This window comes from Diabrotica virgifera, chromosome 3 (genome assembly GCF_917563875.1).
Source record: "Diabrotica virgifera virgifera chromosome 3, PGI_DIABVI_V3a".
Taxonomy (NCBI): domain Eukaryota; kingdom Metazoa; phylum Arthropoda; class Insecta; order Coleoptera; family Chrysomelidae; genus Diabrotica; species Diabrotica virgifera.
This window is the reverse complement of record NC_065445.1, coordinates 15,715,054-15,731,249: the sequence shown is the minus strand read 5'-3', so window position 1 is coordinate 15,731,249 and position 16,196 is coordinate 15,715,054. Positions and strand designations below refer to the sequence as shown.

The 16,196-nt window shown below is 31.8% G+C and overlaps 1 protein-coding gene across 1 annotated transcript; it reads right to left on the bottom strand.

Annotated features, from left to right (window-relative positions):
- Positions 1-522: 522 nt before the first annotated feature.
- On the bottom strand, positions 523-16,112 carry LOC114327159 (crossover junction endonuclease MUS81). Its single transcript, XM_028275681.2, has 3 exons — positions 15,734-16,112; positions 11,506-11,899; positions 523-6,147 (listed from the first exon to the last, which is right to left on the bottom strand). The coding sequence occupies exons 1-3, from the start codon at positions 16,019-16,021 to the stop codon at positions 5,423-5,425; spliced, it is 1,407 nt and encodes a 468-aa protein (XP_028131482.2). The 5' UTR covers positions 16,022-16,112; the 3' UTR covers positions 523-5,422.
- Between the last annotated feature and the right edge of the window lie 84 nt (positions 16,113-16,196).

Here is a 16,196-nt window from a genome sequence, read left to right as displayed (position 1 = left end):
ACATCCTTAAAAGACTTAATAAACCCGTTCGGTGCTACTTGAGATAAGTCTAAAGGTGGGAAACTATGTAATGTAATGTTAATTTATACGTTTATATCGATAATTTCCACCTCTAATAGTTTCATCTCTTTTTACTTCACAATGTATGATGTTTTCCATCTTTTGCGTTATTTTGTCGGTTATTAGCGTGCTCATCACTGTATATATGTATATATCATAATATACATATCTTATTTCCTGTACCTTTGAGGTAGTGAGTATGAGGTAGTAGTGAAGTATAAGGAGGCATAGAATATCATGGTTGCGCAGTTCTCTGAGAGAATGGTACGGATGTACATCGAATCAACTTTTCAATACTTAGCAAAATATTTTACTCATTACACATCTTACCGTAAAAACCGAATGACCGTGTGTCATTCGCATGTGGTATTCTCCGGATCCTAGTCTTAGCTCCTATCATCTATTACAGTTTTTGGCGTCTTTCCAGGATAAAGAAACTTACAATATTATAAAAAAAATTGATACTTTTTATATTGTGTATATTTTAGGATCTAGAATCTAGACAATTGTTACTAAGATAAAATTATAAAATATCACAATTTTTCCCTTAAACACCATTTTTTTTAATATCGAGGAACAACGAACTACTAAAGACCGGTTTCACAAAAACAAATATGTTTGTACGCCACAGTTCGTCGAATAAACACTAAATAGTAGTGTTCGCGCAGTACAAATCGAACGTATTCAGAGTAAGTTCGGGATTAGTTTCCAATGCGCAGGCGTCAACGTAAACTTATCCTGGGACATGTTCAGGATTTTTCGCTCTGCGAACAATTTTCGGATTCGTAATGTAATGACGGGTTGCATACATTAAGGTTAGAGAAGGAAGCCTTTTGTTTTTTGTTGACTCTTTCTTATTTCGAAATAAATGTCAAAAAAAATGCAACAAATTTGTATGTCAACAAAGAGAAAGAAAATAAAAGCAACAGGCAAAGGAATAACTTTCTATTCAATAATTCAATGCCTTTCTTTGAAGTTAGAAATTTGATTAGCGTCTTTCTTTATTATTTCGACAATATAATGTGGATGTTTCCACGCCGAAATCCGGCAATCCACAGTTTTGTAGAGAGTAAAAGATTGTTGATATTTAGGTATAAAAATTACCTTTAACTTTATGGGGGTTGAACATTATCTGAAGGAAGGAATAATTTAGTAACGCAATCATTTCCAATTTTGATATGTACCTAGTATCTATGTAGTATTGAATTTGATGGGTTGTGGCATTGTGTTGTGGTTTATTACACCACAAAAATAATTAAATATAACAAGACACAAGAAATAGTTTCAGAATAAGTTTGAAGTGTTGTTTATGTTTCATTATATTCAATAAGAGACTAATAATTTAAGAGGATCGGTACGTATTTTCGGCTGCAATGCTATTCAAATAGAGATTCATTTTTTTCGAATCCTGAGAAAACTAACAAGTATTTTTGAAAAATTTAAACGCAGAATGAAAGATTACGTTATTAGCGAGGGCCGAAAGTCCCTGAGAACTTCTATAATGTTTATTTAAATAAGTTACAGGGGTGAAAAACTAAGAGAAAATTTAGTGTGATTTTTAATTTCAAATATCTCATTCAAAATAAACTTTTTATTTATTCTAAGGGACTTTCGGCCCTCGGTAATAATTTAATCTTTCATTCTGCGTTTAAATTTTTCAAAAATATTTATTGGTTTTTTCATGATTCGAAAAAAATGAACACAATGCCGTGGTAATATTTTCCAAATCTATCTTTGTCTTACAACGCACTCAGCCGAATATAATATTGTCAGCATATATTGTCAGTCAGACAATGACAATCAGTGACAATTTTAAATATTTGACATTGCATCGGGAATATTTTGAGGTACAGTGGAACCTAGATAAGTCGGATTAATCGGGACCGCGGCCGATCCGGGTTATCGAAAATCCGGGTTAGCCGGAGAATATGGTAAAAATTAGTAAAATAAATATTTTTAATTGGAAAATACACATAATTGCAAAAACATGAAATACAGTACATCTAAATTACGTACAGTTGTATACACGATTGTTAATTTCTTGATAAAAAAATCAGTCAAAGGGAAAAAATGTTTGTTTTGTTTGATGAAAATCGGTCCGGGTTAGCCGGATTTCCGGGTTATCGGGGGCCGACTTGGCGGGGTTCCACTGTATTGATTAAATATTATTGGTATATAGTGTATTTGATAAATAATTGATTTAAGACGTGAACTTAATAAAAAGTTATTTATTGTGTATTATTTGTGGAAGATCCAAGCAGAGAATACATCAGGATAATATATTCTCTGATCCAAGTATTTTGTTGTTAAAGATGTTCAAAATTGTAAGCGTTCCATAAATTTTTTTTCTCTGATTTCTCTTAAAAGCACCTTTACAGCAGCTTTAAAACCAGTTGCTTAAGAAAACAAAGTTTTAAGGTTTTTATTTTTGGTTTTATTGACCTCTTTCAGAGTGGGCCCTTTTATGCTGAAAGCGGTTTTATTGCAATCTTAAGGTTTATTTAAAAACCAAATGGTTTTAATTTTAGTTTTATTCTACAGTTTTAAAGCATCCTTAAAAGACTTAATAAACCCGTTCGGTGCTACTTGGGTAGTTTCATCTCTCTTTTCTTAACAATATTTGTTTTCCATCTTTTGCGTTATTTTCCCGGTTATTAGCGCACTCATCACTGTATTCTATGTTATTGGTTGATTTTTGTTTGATTGATAAAAATGGACAAAAAACGTGAAAGAACCAAAAATTATTTAGAAAGGAAAATCTTATTTCAATAATTGAGAAATTTAAAGACATTATTGAATACAAAGACAGTTATACTGAATTTAAAAAGTTAGATTGAAACAAAGAGAAATCCTAGAGACAGGAAGTGCTAGAGATCCCCTTAGTTCTTAGAAAGGTCCTTAGAAAAAAGCCCTAATTGGTGAAGAAAAATGCTCTTCCACCGTAACAACGCACAGGCTTACACCTCCGCCGTCGGTATGGCGAAATTGGACGAATTGGGTCAATAAGCCAAGGGCAGACGGAAATGGAAAGATTTGTGGAAGGCCTATGTCCAAAGTTGGATAGAAATGGACTAAAAGAAGAAGAAGAAGAAGAAGGGCTACAAACTGCTGTCCTATCCACTGTATTCTCCGGATTTGGCCCAGTGCTACTTCTTTTTGTTTTCAAACTTGAGAAATTCACTCGCTGGGCAGAAATTTAAGTCGAATAAGGATATCATCGCCGCCACGGATGCCTATTTTGCAGACCTCGAGAAAACGTATTGTTCAGACGGGATAAAGAAGTCTAGGCATCGCTGCGTCAAGTGTGTCAAGCTAAAATGAGACTATTTTCAAAAATAAATCACCACTTCTTTATAGTCATCAGAACTGTGGTGTACCCTGTATATTGGACGAATAACTTTATTCATCGAATAAATAGTCCATTGAAATGTTACATTTAGGGTTGCATTTTTTAGAGGAGTCAATTTTATTTTTTTAATGTGTAGGGGGGTTCAGTACAAGCTTAAGTTTAAGATTTTGGGGTCGCCGCTCTTGTCCCCCGGCCGCCATATTGGAAAAAGGGGTGCAAAGGGCTTTCGCGCTGTATCTCCTAAACTAGCAATCCTACAGAAAATTTAATTACACATAAAATGTAGCAAATTAAATTTTCTACAATTGTATATCTATTACTTTTTATCGTTAAGTGATCAACAAAAAAGTTATAAACAAAAATAAGAGAAAATTTTGTAAGAAGTTTCCTTTTGGAGGTTATAACTTTTTTCCGTTCATTTTACAATAAAATTACATCATACCGATTTTGTAGAGGATTTTTCAGTGAACAATTTTCACTATAAAGTTGTTTAATTTTATTTATTATCTAGGTTTTACAGCGCTCCAAAATTGACCAAATTCTCGAATTCTCATCGGAATACAATAAAAACAATATTTTTCTATCCATATATTAGGCGAGCGGCGTCAACCGTTATGCCGACCACGAAAATCAAATTTAAGGTGAATGACCAATTTTGGTCTGTTTTTATCTTTTCGAGGTCGCTGAATCCGAATATGAAGTTTATTTTTAACTAGAATTGGTGGAACATGTTCAAAAATCAAATTTTATACAAAAAGGCCTAAATTTTGATGATTATTCTAATTTACCTCGCTGTATCTTTGGTCGCTGTAAATATTTCCTTTTGAAAATTTTACTGTGTCATCTTTTATGTAGATAACAATGAAATTTGTTCAAAATGTTTAAACACATTAGAAAAGGAGTTGTTAATTTTTAAACATTTTGTCATCATATTTCGTTAGTTTCATGTTTACTTAAAAAAGTTGAGTGACAAACTTTTTGGTTCATAATTTTAACCAACACAACAATAAAATATAATTCATGAAAAAGTCTTTTTGAAAATTTTAAGTCAAAATATACAATAGGAAAAAAGTTATGTTACTTCATAGACAAGCGACACACCCCAAAAAACGCTTAAATCTCGAGATCCTGACCACGGTGTGGTGAATGGCTAATTTTGATCTTACTTTATGATTTTGATATCAAAAATCGTTTTTTGCTCTTCTTAAGAATTTTGCATTCTGCGGTTGCGTCATTCTTCTTCTGAACCGGCGAATTTGTCCTCAAACAACTTCTTGGGCCTTTTCTATATTTGCTTAGGGTTATAAGTTTTATAGTGTGGAGAAAGGTCAAAAACAGATTAATAATACCATAGGAATGTTAAAATCATAATAAATTGTATGAATAAAAAATATATATAGATAGAAAAGTAAGCCTAACTTTTGTTTTTATTGTATCCCTATGAGCATTCGAGAATCTGGTCAAGTTTGGAGCGCTGTAAAAACCTATATAAATAAATAGAACTAAACAACTTTATAGTGGAAATTGTTCGCTGAAAAACCCTCTACAAAATTGCTGTTATTTTATTTTAAAATGAACTGAAAAAAAGTTATAACCTCCAAAAAGAAACATGTTAAAAATTTTTTACATATTTTTGTTTATTTCTTTTTTGGTGGTCACGTGGCGATAAAAAGTAATGGAAACAAAATTGTAGAAAATTTAATTTGCTACATTGTATGTTTAATTAGATTTTTCGTAGGGTTGGTAGTTTACGAGGTATAGCGCGAAACCCCTTTGCACCCCATTTCCAAGATGGTGGCCGGGGGACAAGGGTGGCGACCCCAAAAACTTGAACTTAGGCTTCTACTGATCCTCCCTACACAATAAAGCAATAAAATTGACTCCTCTAACAAATGCAAGGTATAGCTTAAAAAATGTAACATTTTAATGGACTAAAAACTACTATTTGTCGTTGGTGAAACCCGTCATAAGCCATACGTAAAGAAGATACTAATCCATTACTGAATATGCCATCTAATAATTCGTAAAATTAAATAACTGGTGTACAGTGGTGCTTAAAGTCGAACCAAGTTTTCTGTTACCGCACATTATACCTTCTAATAACTTTTCTTTTGACGCTTCATCAACACAATCTTCATAGGCTTTTCTTAATAACATAGGTGTTGGGTAAAACTCAGTAATAGAAACAGCTTTAGCCACCGACATTCCTCGTATCTGAATCAACATTTTTATAAAAAGGTCAGTCACCATCATTGGCCTATTTTTGATGGAACTTTTATTAAAATCTGTGAAACTCATCAAAGAAGCAACGTCATCATTCAAATCTAATGGAGCGATCGACTCTTTTTCGCATCTGAATAAAGTCTTCTTTTCGAAAATTCTTTTCAGCAATACTGAAAAGTTAAGCAAAAGTGTTGCGGTGTGAGTTGGACCGGAAGTCATTTTGATTTTAAAGCCATCGTGTATAGCAGTATTGAAGGCAGCCTGTTGTAACGTCGTGAGAGGTAAAGTGTGATGACTATAGTTTTCCAACAAATAATAAATGTTTTCTATGCCGCACTTCTTCAGTCTAAATTTTTGTTCTTTGTATCGACCGTCTGTAATACTGCGTGAGAAGTCATCCAGTCTTTTCCTTTCAAAAATGTATGGGAGGACCAATTCCTTTTTGGACGTTTTGTCACGGCAGATCCATACGTAATCACCAACATTTAACTTTTTTATTTCATATTGGCAAGCACCTAAAAACAATAAAAACAAAATTATACCTGATACATATCAGAACATATCAGAATTACACCTGATACATATCAAAAATAAGAATAGCACAAGTTTTATAAGAATTTCTACAGAAATCCTTGTAAAAAAATCCCGCAGAAATATTAGCATATTTTTCCATGTAGAAAGTGGTGAAAGTGGTCCAAAACTCTGAAAGCGCCCAATTATCTCTTTAATGATAATGATATCTTAATTATACAAAAACAGTGATACAATTATCACCTATTTTGCAATACGACGATTTGCAATTTGATGTTTGTAACATTGTCATATTGATCATTTTTCTGATATCATTAGTCACTGAATTTTTAAATGCATCATCCTGTATATTGCATCTTTATTGAAATCTGCACTGCAATTCGCTGCGAGCGTTAACAAAGTGTCAAAGCAAAATCGACCGACCTGCTCATGGTGGCGGCTTTTTTAAATTTTGTAAGGACGCTTTGTGTATGTTTAAATGGAACATTTAAAAAAAATACCGTGTCACGCTAGTGATATGATGTATTAATATAAACAGAAAATAAAAACGCAGTTAATCTGATATAAATTCTTCACTTTTCAACGGTTTGATTATGTATACATAACCTCACTATCGCAGTTTATGTCAATAAATCTTTATTAACGGAAAAGAAAATATTTTTCTTGTACTATAAATTACACTATAAATGAATAACTAATGAATTCTAACAGTTATATTCGGTTATTATCACTACAAAATTAAATATTCAAGTTTAACAAAATAATCCCATAAGACTCAATGTTAAAACGTCCTTACAAAATCTGACAGCGTATCACGTGACTGTAAATAGAGGGGAGACGCACGGGGCGAATATCAGTTCAACTGTATACGATACTTTCGATTTTACATATGTAGTCAGGAACATTTTAAAAAGATATAACAAATGCCTAGAAACGTATTATTCAAGTAAAGTATTTAGTAAACGTATTATTCAAATAATCAAGTATTCAAAAGTCCTCTGTTGTTAATTTGACAGTAGCCTAAAAAATGGTAGAATGCGTCTATTACAATTCTCTAAGTTTCTCTAGAAATTAGTATGAATTCATCGATAACTCTTTGCCTTAGCTCTGCAACACTTGCTGTTTTAGTTTTATAAATTCTACTTTTCAAATTTCCCAATAAAAATAATCTTTAGGGTTCATTGATACGAATAAATATTCATGGCTCCGAAACCTTGGTCAACGGACTGGCATATTAGAAGAGAATATTGTTACAGGTCACGCAAGATTGAGAACGATATCGGAAAATTGTCATGGACGTGTGGGTCAAGCTACCCAGGCCTAAAATTTGGGCACAGTACTCAAAGAAGAAGAAGACAGATTCAAAGCGGGGAACGAGAAGGCAATTTAATACCTACTACCTAATCTACTAATCTAAAGAAATCCAGGAAATGTCTGATCTAAATAACACCGAACATTTACAGCAAAATGAGCTGGAGCTCCGTCTTGCTGAAACCATTTCTCATTAAAATTGACTCCAAACTTGTTTTTCATGGCAGATATAATTACATTTCTAAGTAACATTTCATAATTATCGATTTTTAAATCTCCTTCTATTAAAAACGGCCTAATTAATTATTATTTGTATAATTGCAAATTATTAATTCAATTAATAAATGTGATTATTTCATTCATAGGAGATTCTGACCAATAGAAAGCTACAGAAATAAAAATTAAAGTGATTATGTTTGAATGATTTTAACTTCCAATCGTATACGCTGTGAGCTTCGCTGGTGTCGCTCCTGGCGGATTACTAATCAACTTTCACTGGTAATTTTTAAATTTATTATTTAATTGTTATCGCTTAATATTTACAACGCAAAAAAGTAATTAAATTATAATCGATTTTTTTAAGATTTTGCTAATCATTTTGACGTTCTATTGATAAAATATGAATTTCGTACTTCGGATACTTTCACAATTATCGTGTAGATGGCGGTAAGATTAATATATTAATTTATAATTAGATATTACGGAACATTAAAAAAACTTAAATTCAGTATTTAAAACGTATTGTATATTTAAGGTAAAAATATATAACACAGCTTTGGCAAACTAATACTTTTTATAATTAATGTTTTTAATTTTAATTTTAAATTAATCACTTTGACATTTATGTCAAATTTCCAGTAATCGTTTACAGACTTGCCACTACTGGCGCTCGCGAATTTGTAAATATCCCTTCTACGTACGAGCTCACAGCGTATAGTAAGATTTTTGATCACATGTTTAATTCTGTCCAATCAGATTATTATTTCATCGGTAATTTTCTACTGTAGAAAATTCAGTGAGAGTTTTTTTAAGTAGATTGTTTCTGTTTCCTAGTTTCCTAGTTATGACAACTGTCACATTTAAGAAAATATCCATAATAGGGCTTTTCATTCACAGTAATTTGTTTCGAGCTTCTCTCAAATGTCGTATAATCCGTGTATATTAATATTATACACAGACTATACAACATATGACAAAAGCTAGAAACAAATGACAATCGATGAAAAGCCCTATATAGGTACTTTTAGTTCTGCATCGAATGTCAAATTGTCACGACGAGAACACAAATAGGCAAATTTAAGCGCTCGAATTACTTCGAAAAGATTATTTCATGAATAAAACTGCATTTATAAATAAATTAACTAATATTTTATTAATATCTTCATCTAAATATTTGCTAAACTGTGCTTTTCACTTTGGCAAGTTGAAAAATGTGTGTCACATTAATTAGGATGAATGTCACTCCTGTTTTTATATAAAAATTTGAATTTTAATGGTAAGTATTAAAAAATAATCTTACGAATATCACACAACAGTAAGAATAAATAAGAAAATAATGCTTCATTTTTTCTCAAATTTGTTGTCATTGGGCAATAGCCACTCGAGCCCTGCGGGCTCTCGTGTCTATTGCCAAACAACAAATTTTCGAAAAACTGTCGCATTATTGTCAATTTATTCTCACTCTCTTGTGATATTATACCCGATAATTTTTGATAATATCCCGTCGTCAAGTATATTACGTCAGATGCCCTTTGTTACTAGGAAATAATACATTCAGTGACATTAATGATAATTACTGTTTTAAAAGTTATAAAAGTGATGACTTTCAACTGTCAAATATTTATAACAACTGTGTGTTTAACTGTAGTAATTTGTACTTACATAAATAAATTACAATAAAATTTTGGTTCTAAACAGTTTTATTCAAGAAATAATCGCAGCAAATTGCACTCGCTCTTTAAAATTATTATCGAATTGTTTCCCTCGTGCCACTTTGACATAACTTCACTCCCCTTCGGGTCGTGAAATTAAAACTGTCAAAGTGTCACTCGGGAAAAATTCGATAATTTTAGAGCTCTTTTGCAATTACTGATAATGTTTTCACTAACTATGTATTCAGTGATTGTAATAATTTATATGTACAACAAAAACTAATACTCAATCGAGAAAAGAGGAAAAGTGTTAAAGTGATTTTTTAATAATATATTGTTACTATGGAACGCTTACAATTTTGAACATCTTTAACAAAAACATACTTGTATCACAGAAATCCTGATGTATTCTCTGCTTGGATCTTCCATAAATAATATCTTTTTATTAAGTTCACGTCTTAAATCAATTATTTATCAAATACACTATCAATATTTTTTTTATTTAGCTAATGCCTCGACAACTAATGGCCATTGGCATGGTAGGTACGGTAAATTTTTACAGTTAGGTACCTAGTGTCATGTGTAGTGTGTGTTGAGTAAGTGTCTTGTTACTTTACAAAGTCGACGTCATTCTCGCGGTCCCTCCGGTGAGTACCGATCCCACAAGGAAGAAACTATTTTCATTTATTAATTTATAATAAACGAAAACTTTCTGACACTGGTGAGATTCTAACTCACGACCATTCGGATTTTTCGATCCAAAGGTAGGCGCTCTTACCACTGAGCCACGGAGGGGTCTATCACTATCAATATTATTTAATCAACAACTCAAAATATTCCCGATGCCATGTCAAATATTTAAAACTGTCACTGTCTTGTCATCATATTCTATTTGACTCAGTGCGTTGTATGACAGAGATAGCGAATGTTCGATTTGGAAAATATCACCACGGACATGGTGTCCATTTTTTTCGAATCCTGAAAAAACTAATAAATATTTTTTAAAAATTTAAACAGAATGAAAGACTAAATTATTATCGAGGGCCGAAAGTCCCTTAGAATACATAAGAAGTTTCTTTTGAATGAGATATTTGAAATTAAAAATCACACTACATTTTCTCTTAGTTTTTCACCCCTGTAATTTATTAAAATAAACATTATAGAAGTTTTCAGGGACTTTCGGCCCTTGGTAAGAACGTCATCTTTCATTCTGCGTTTAAATTTTTCAAAAATACTTATTAGTTTTCTCAGGATTTGAAAAAATGAATCCCCATTTGAATAGCATTGCAGCCGAAAATACGTACCCATCCACTTAAATTATGTCAATTTACATTCTCGCGCAGTGTAAATATTGCTTCGTGGCCGAAATAGTACAAGCGATATATTATTCAACGCGCCTTAGTAAGACGAAAATAAATAATCCGGTTTTACGCCTGTCCGTCAGTCCTTCTGTCCGCGAATATAACTTATACGTTATTATTGATAATGATACCTTCTTAGATAGAATGACAAATGAGGCGTCGAGTGAGAGCTTATAACTGAAGGACAGTGAAGGATGACATTAAAGGTAAGAAATTTAACCTCGAACGTCCAGATCCAGAGTTGCAACTGGAAGAACTGTTTTAGTTTCCGAAATAGTACAAGTGATATATTAGCAAGACTAGAATAAATACAAGTATATCCCTTCGGTTTTTATATCATTTCCATTTACGAAGGTGTAACCAGAAGTGCCATATTATAGTCATAGAAATAGTACATGTGAGAGTAGCAATCATCATGTATAGGGCTATTCATTCACAGTCATTTGTTTCGAGCTTCTGTCATATGTCGTATAATCCGTGTATATTAATATTATACACAGATTATACAACATATGACAGATGCTCGAAACAAATGACAATCGATGAAAGCCCTATTGAGAAGTCAAGCTGGAATATTTAGTTCCAGTTATGATGTCATTTCTGATTAAAAAATTTTGACCTGAAGTTTGGCAATAATGACTCAAAATTAGTGAAATCGTATATCAATCAACCCAAAGTTTATGAAGAGTTCAAATATCAACTTCCAGTCACATTGGGTGAACACCTAGGACTTATAAAGTCCAATTGCTTGTTTCACAACATTATTAGCTTAATTAGAAACTACATATGAATAACTAACCTGACTGTTTATCTAACTGTTTCAAAAAATGATCAGTCTTCCTCTGCGAATGATTTCCTGTTTCTGCTGTATCAATATACAAAATAATATCAAAATTCCCGGGCTCTATCACAAAAAAGTCCTGAACATTTTGTGTAGATTCTTCTGATGTATTTGAAACATGCTTTGTTATTTTTCTAGATTTTCCTTTGGTAGCATTGCCTTTAATTTCTTGCGAATTTTCCGATGTATCTTCCATTGATGATGATGATGATGTTTGTTTTTGTAATGGGGAAGGAATCTTTTTCGCTTTGGATCCGTTTTTTCTACTAATTTTTGGTTTTGCTTGTGGATCGTTTTCATTGGATATATTTGCTGACGCTGGGCTTGAATTTAAATTAGTCGCTTTTATATCCTAGAATTATAATTTATTATTACAACAATGGAGTTCATTGTGGAGTTTTTTAAGACATTTTCAAAGAAAAAATAATAACTAAGATGACTAGGTCACAGAGCAGGACAAGATGGCTATTGATGCTGAGTCTATCAACTCATCTATGACTAGATTTCACAAGAGAGGTAAATCTTCCTGTGAACAGCCTTGCATATATCTGGACCTAAGAGGACCTCTGTTTAGCGTGTATTTGCAACAAAGTTTAGAGCACTTAGAATGTTATAAAAATCTCCACAAGGAAGAATTTCCTGTAGCTGGCTCTGTATACCATTAATTACAAGTAAATTTAATGAAAAATTTGTCTTGGTAAAAGGTATATTAATTTAAAAAGCCACTAAAAGGGCTACAAATATAAAAACAAAACGTTTTCACTCTGTAACAAGAGCATCATCAGTGTTACAAGAACATGCTGAGCCGCCCAAAAATACTAAGGTTAAAATCTTTTAAAAACAGACCAAATTAGAAGCTTAGAGGAGTAAGGGCGAACCCGAAAAATAGTCATTTCAAAAATAGTCTCATCTTCCTCACATACTTCTAAAGAATGCGTCTATATAGATATTATAACAGCATGTTTCGCCCTTCGCACCCCTAAAATTTCGTGAGAAATAATATACCAATCCATTCATGTTAGAAACTGAAATGCATAATCGTCTAGAAGAATAAGGGCGAACCCACAGGCTTTCGTTGCGTTTCCGTTTAAGGTTTGCCCCTTCTCCTCTGTTAACGTGCTAGTGTTTCTGTAATTCTGTAGCTTAGTAGCCTTTAATTGGTGAGATTGAGATACAGTGTGATACAGAAGACGAAGAAACCGTAGACGATTAAAATCAAATTGAGTTCAATTGAAGCTTTATTTGTGAATTTTATTAAAAACACTAGGGATGTTTATTTTTATAGAATAAAAAGTATTAAACCCTTTGTTTTATTTCATAAAAATCTTGCAAAATCCTCTTAATTTTTTAAGATTTACCTGAACGATTTTCATACCGTAGAAAAAGATTAGGGTGTAATTTGCATAATAGTAGAGAAACTAAATATGCATAAAGTTTATTGTATATTGTAATTTTTATTAGTACTTGCGATAAACTTTCCGCTTACAAAGACGCCTTTCATTGTTCTGTTCAACCCTTCTGAGAAAAGATTGTAGTGATGAGCCGATGTAGTAATAGAATGTGACACCGACAAAAACCATCTTTACAAAATGAATATAAGGCATAAATAAGGATTATTATAGTAATTTTACAAGTTAATACTTTATTATATCAATTTACTATTTTAGTTGGGAACAAGCCGTAAAATTAAAATAATAATTCCTAAGATTTACACGTTTTATTCACTTTGTAAAGATTTTTTGTCGGCTTGGCAATAATACAGATTATACACTGTATCCCTCAGTAGACTGCATGCATAGTAGAAATGCGACGATAAACCGCATAATCTAGTAGCATCACTTGTTCGCCCTTACTATTCTAACATGTTTGTAACCTTTAACTCAGTTTTCCCGAAACATCGTTTTTGCAGTTCGCCCTTACTCCTCCAAGCTTCTGAAATGTCTATAGTCTATATGTATACACTTATACAGGGTGTTAGTAAATAAGTATGAAAAATTTTAAGGGCTAATTCTACATGAAAAATTAATGACAGTTTCCTCTATAAACATATGTCCGCAAATGCTTAGTTTCCGAGATACGGGGTGTTGAAATTTTTATTTCAAACTGCCAATTTATTTATTGCTCTAAGGCCAGTTAAGTGATGAAAATTAAATTTGGTGAGTTTTAGGAGGTGGCTATTACGCATTTTTTGACATACAATTAAGAATTTTGTATTCATCATTGGAGTGCCTACGGGTAATGGTCTGAATTTTTTTAAAGAAAAAAATAGTATGCCACTGAGATATTTCGAATTAAAAATTATTTTTAAATTCCACGTCTAATTTATGATAAAAAACCTTTCTTGCCTTTTTTTCATATGGTGCACCGTTTTTATGCAGAAAAATAAAACATATTGACGCATATTTTTCATTTTTTTAATACATTATCAAGAAATATCCAATATAATAATACTAAACTGGAACAATAACAGAGAATTTTACTAATAAGATTTTAACTAGGTGCAGAGCTACAACAAATGTTAAAAATGACCTCCTTCAGAGGTTATAGGAGAATTTTATATTCATAATTGGCGCACGTACAGGTAATGGTCTGAATTTTTTTAAGAGAAAAATAGTAGGTATACCACTGAGATATGTCAAATTAAAAATCAATTTTGAATTGCTGGTTCAATTTACGACAAAAAAACTTTCTTGCCCTTTTTTCATATGCGGTGCCGTTTTTATGTAAAAAAAAATAAAACATCTTAATGTTTACAAAAAATTTGAACTAAGTTTCCATGCACATGGAAACTACCTCAAATACTTTGTAAGCGTTAAGATGTTTTATTTTTTGTATCAAAACGGTGCCTTGTATGAAAAAAAGGTAAGAAAGATTTTTTTCGTAAATTGAATGAGGAATTCAAAAATGATTTTTAGTTTGACATATCTTAGTTGAGTACTATTTTTTTTTCAAAAAATTCAGAGCATTCATAACCCAATACTTGAGAAGTAAAGGGTTCAACCAGTGCATCCTTCTTATCATGAAATATGGATGTCAGACCTGAATCCCAACCAAGGAAAATATGAATAAACTATCCCCAATAGAAAAGGCAAACCATTGGGTAAGTTCAAAAACAAAAATCTAGGGTACAAAAATTCAGGGTTGGCAGGTTTAAACCAACATGGTTAAAACCTTGGTTTAAACCAACTGTTTTTTTTTCTTAAAAAAACCAAGAAAAAAACCAGTTGGTTTAAATCTGCTTTCTTTATTTTTATTTTTTTTATTTAGCCTCCAAATTGGTGTTTTTATTTAAAGTTTTTACTACAGCTACCGCAAATAAAAAAATTAAGATAAATAAATTCTATTTTTTTTTACTTTCGAACTTAGTTATTTTGAATATTATTATTATTACGTTTTAAGATGTTTCTTTTTTTGTTATATTAATTTTTTGTGTTTGTAAATAAAACTAAGAGTTGTCTTAATCCTTTTTTTAATTATTTATTACTATTACTTTATAAAATAATTTATTCATTAAAACATAATATAATGAGGCAATCACCAGTAGGGAGAGGGTCAAAGGGAAAACCAAAACTTAGATACTTGGAACAAGCGGAACAAGATCTGAAAACACTTGAGATTACCCACTGGAAGAACAAAGCAAGGCACAGAACAGAATGGCGGAAAATCCTAGAACAAGCCAGGACTCAAATTGGGTTGTCGAGCTACTGATGATGATGAATTTATTAATTTTTAAAGTATTTAGACTTATTATACTTTGTATCAAATTAACCTGGATTAAACCAACTAAACGTGGTTTAATCCAAAAAACCTGGTTTTTTTGGTTTTTTCGAAAAAACTTTGTTTTTTGCCAACCCTGCAAAAATTGCCAAACTCAAATGGAGCTTGGCAGGCCACACTGGTCACTGGATCAACTTTTGAATATCACAATACTACAACATTGGAGACCTTACTAAGGTAAACAGCTAAGAGGAAGACTATAGTGGACATGGGTAGATGATATACCTATAAAAAGAATAGCTGGAACAAATTGAAAATATGCTACTCAGGATATAGATCAATGTGGCTTAATCATATAAGTTAAAAAATAAGATGACCTTGTCCCAGATACTGAAATCCTCCCATATGGGGAAGCTCGTATGGGAAACCTCTATTTTCATATTTTAAATTTGTATTTAATTTTACCTACTGTATTTTTGTCATTAGTGCCCATATCATCACTATTCTCTTTGTGTCGTTTTAGTTTATTATCTAGCATTTGACACAATTTAGTACCAAATCCCTTCAATATTTTGCATTCTTTTCCCGAATTAAAAGGAATAGGACATTGTCTTATAGAATTTAATGCTAGCTTGTATGTGTACTTTAGTTTGGAGTCTTTTGCTTCTGCATCCACTTTCCATTCATGTAGCCATTGTTCAAACAAAGGATTGGCAGATTTATATTTTACTGTTATTCTACGTCTGTTTTGATCCATACTTATAAAGAATACTGTAAGAGATTCCAAATTCCATCCAAATATATAAATATGTATAACAGTAGTATTATAACCTAAAATAACAAAAACAAGTAAACAAACATATGAATTAATTGACATGGAATGATAGATACATTTAGATAGATTTTGGTTGGCTACACTGGACATAGGTCAT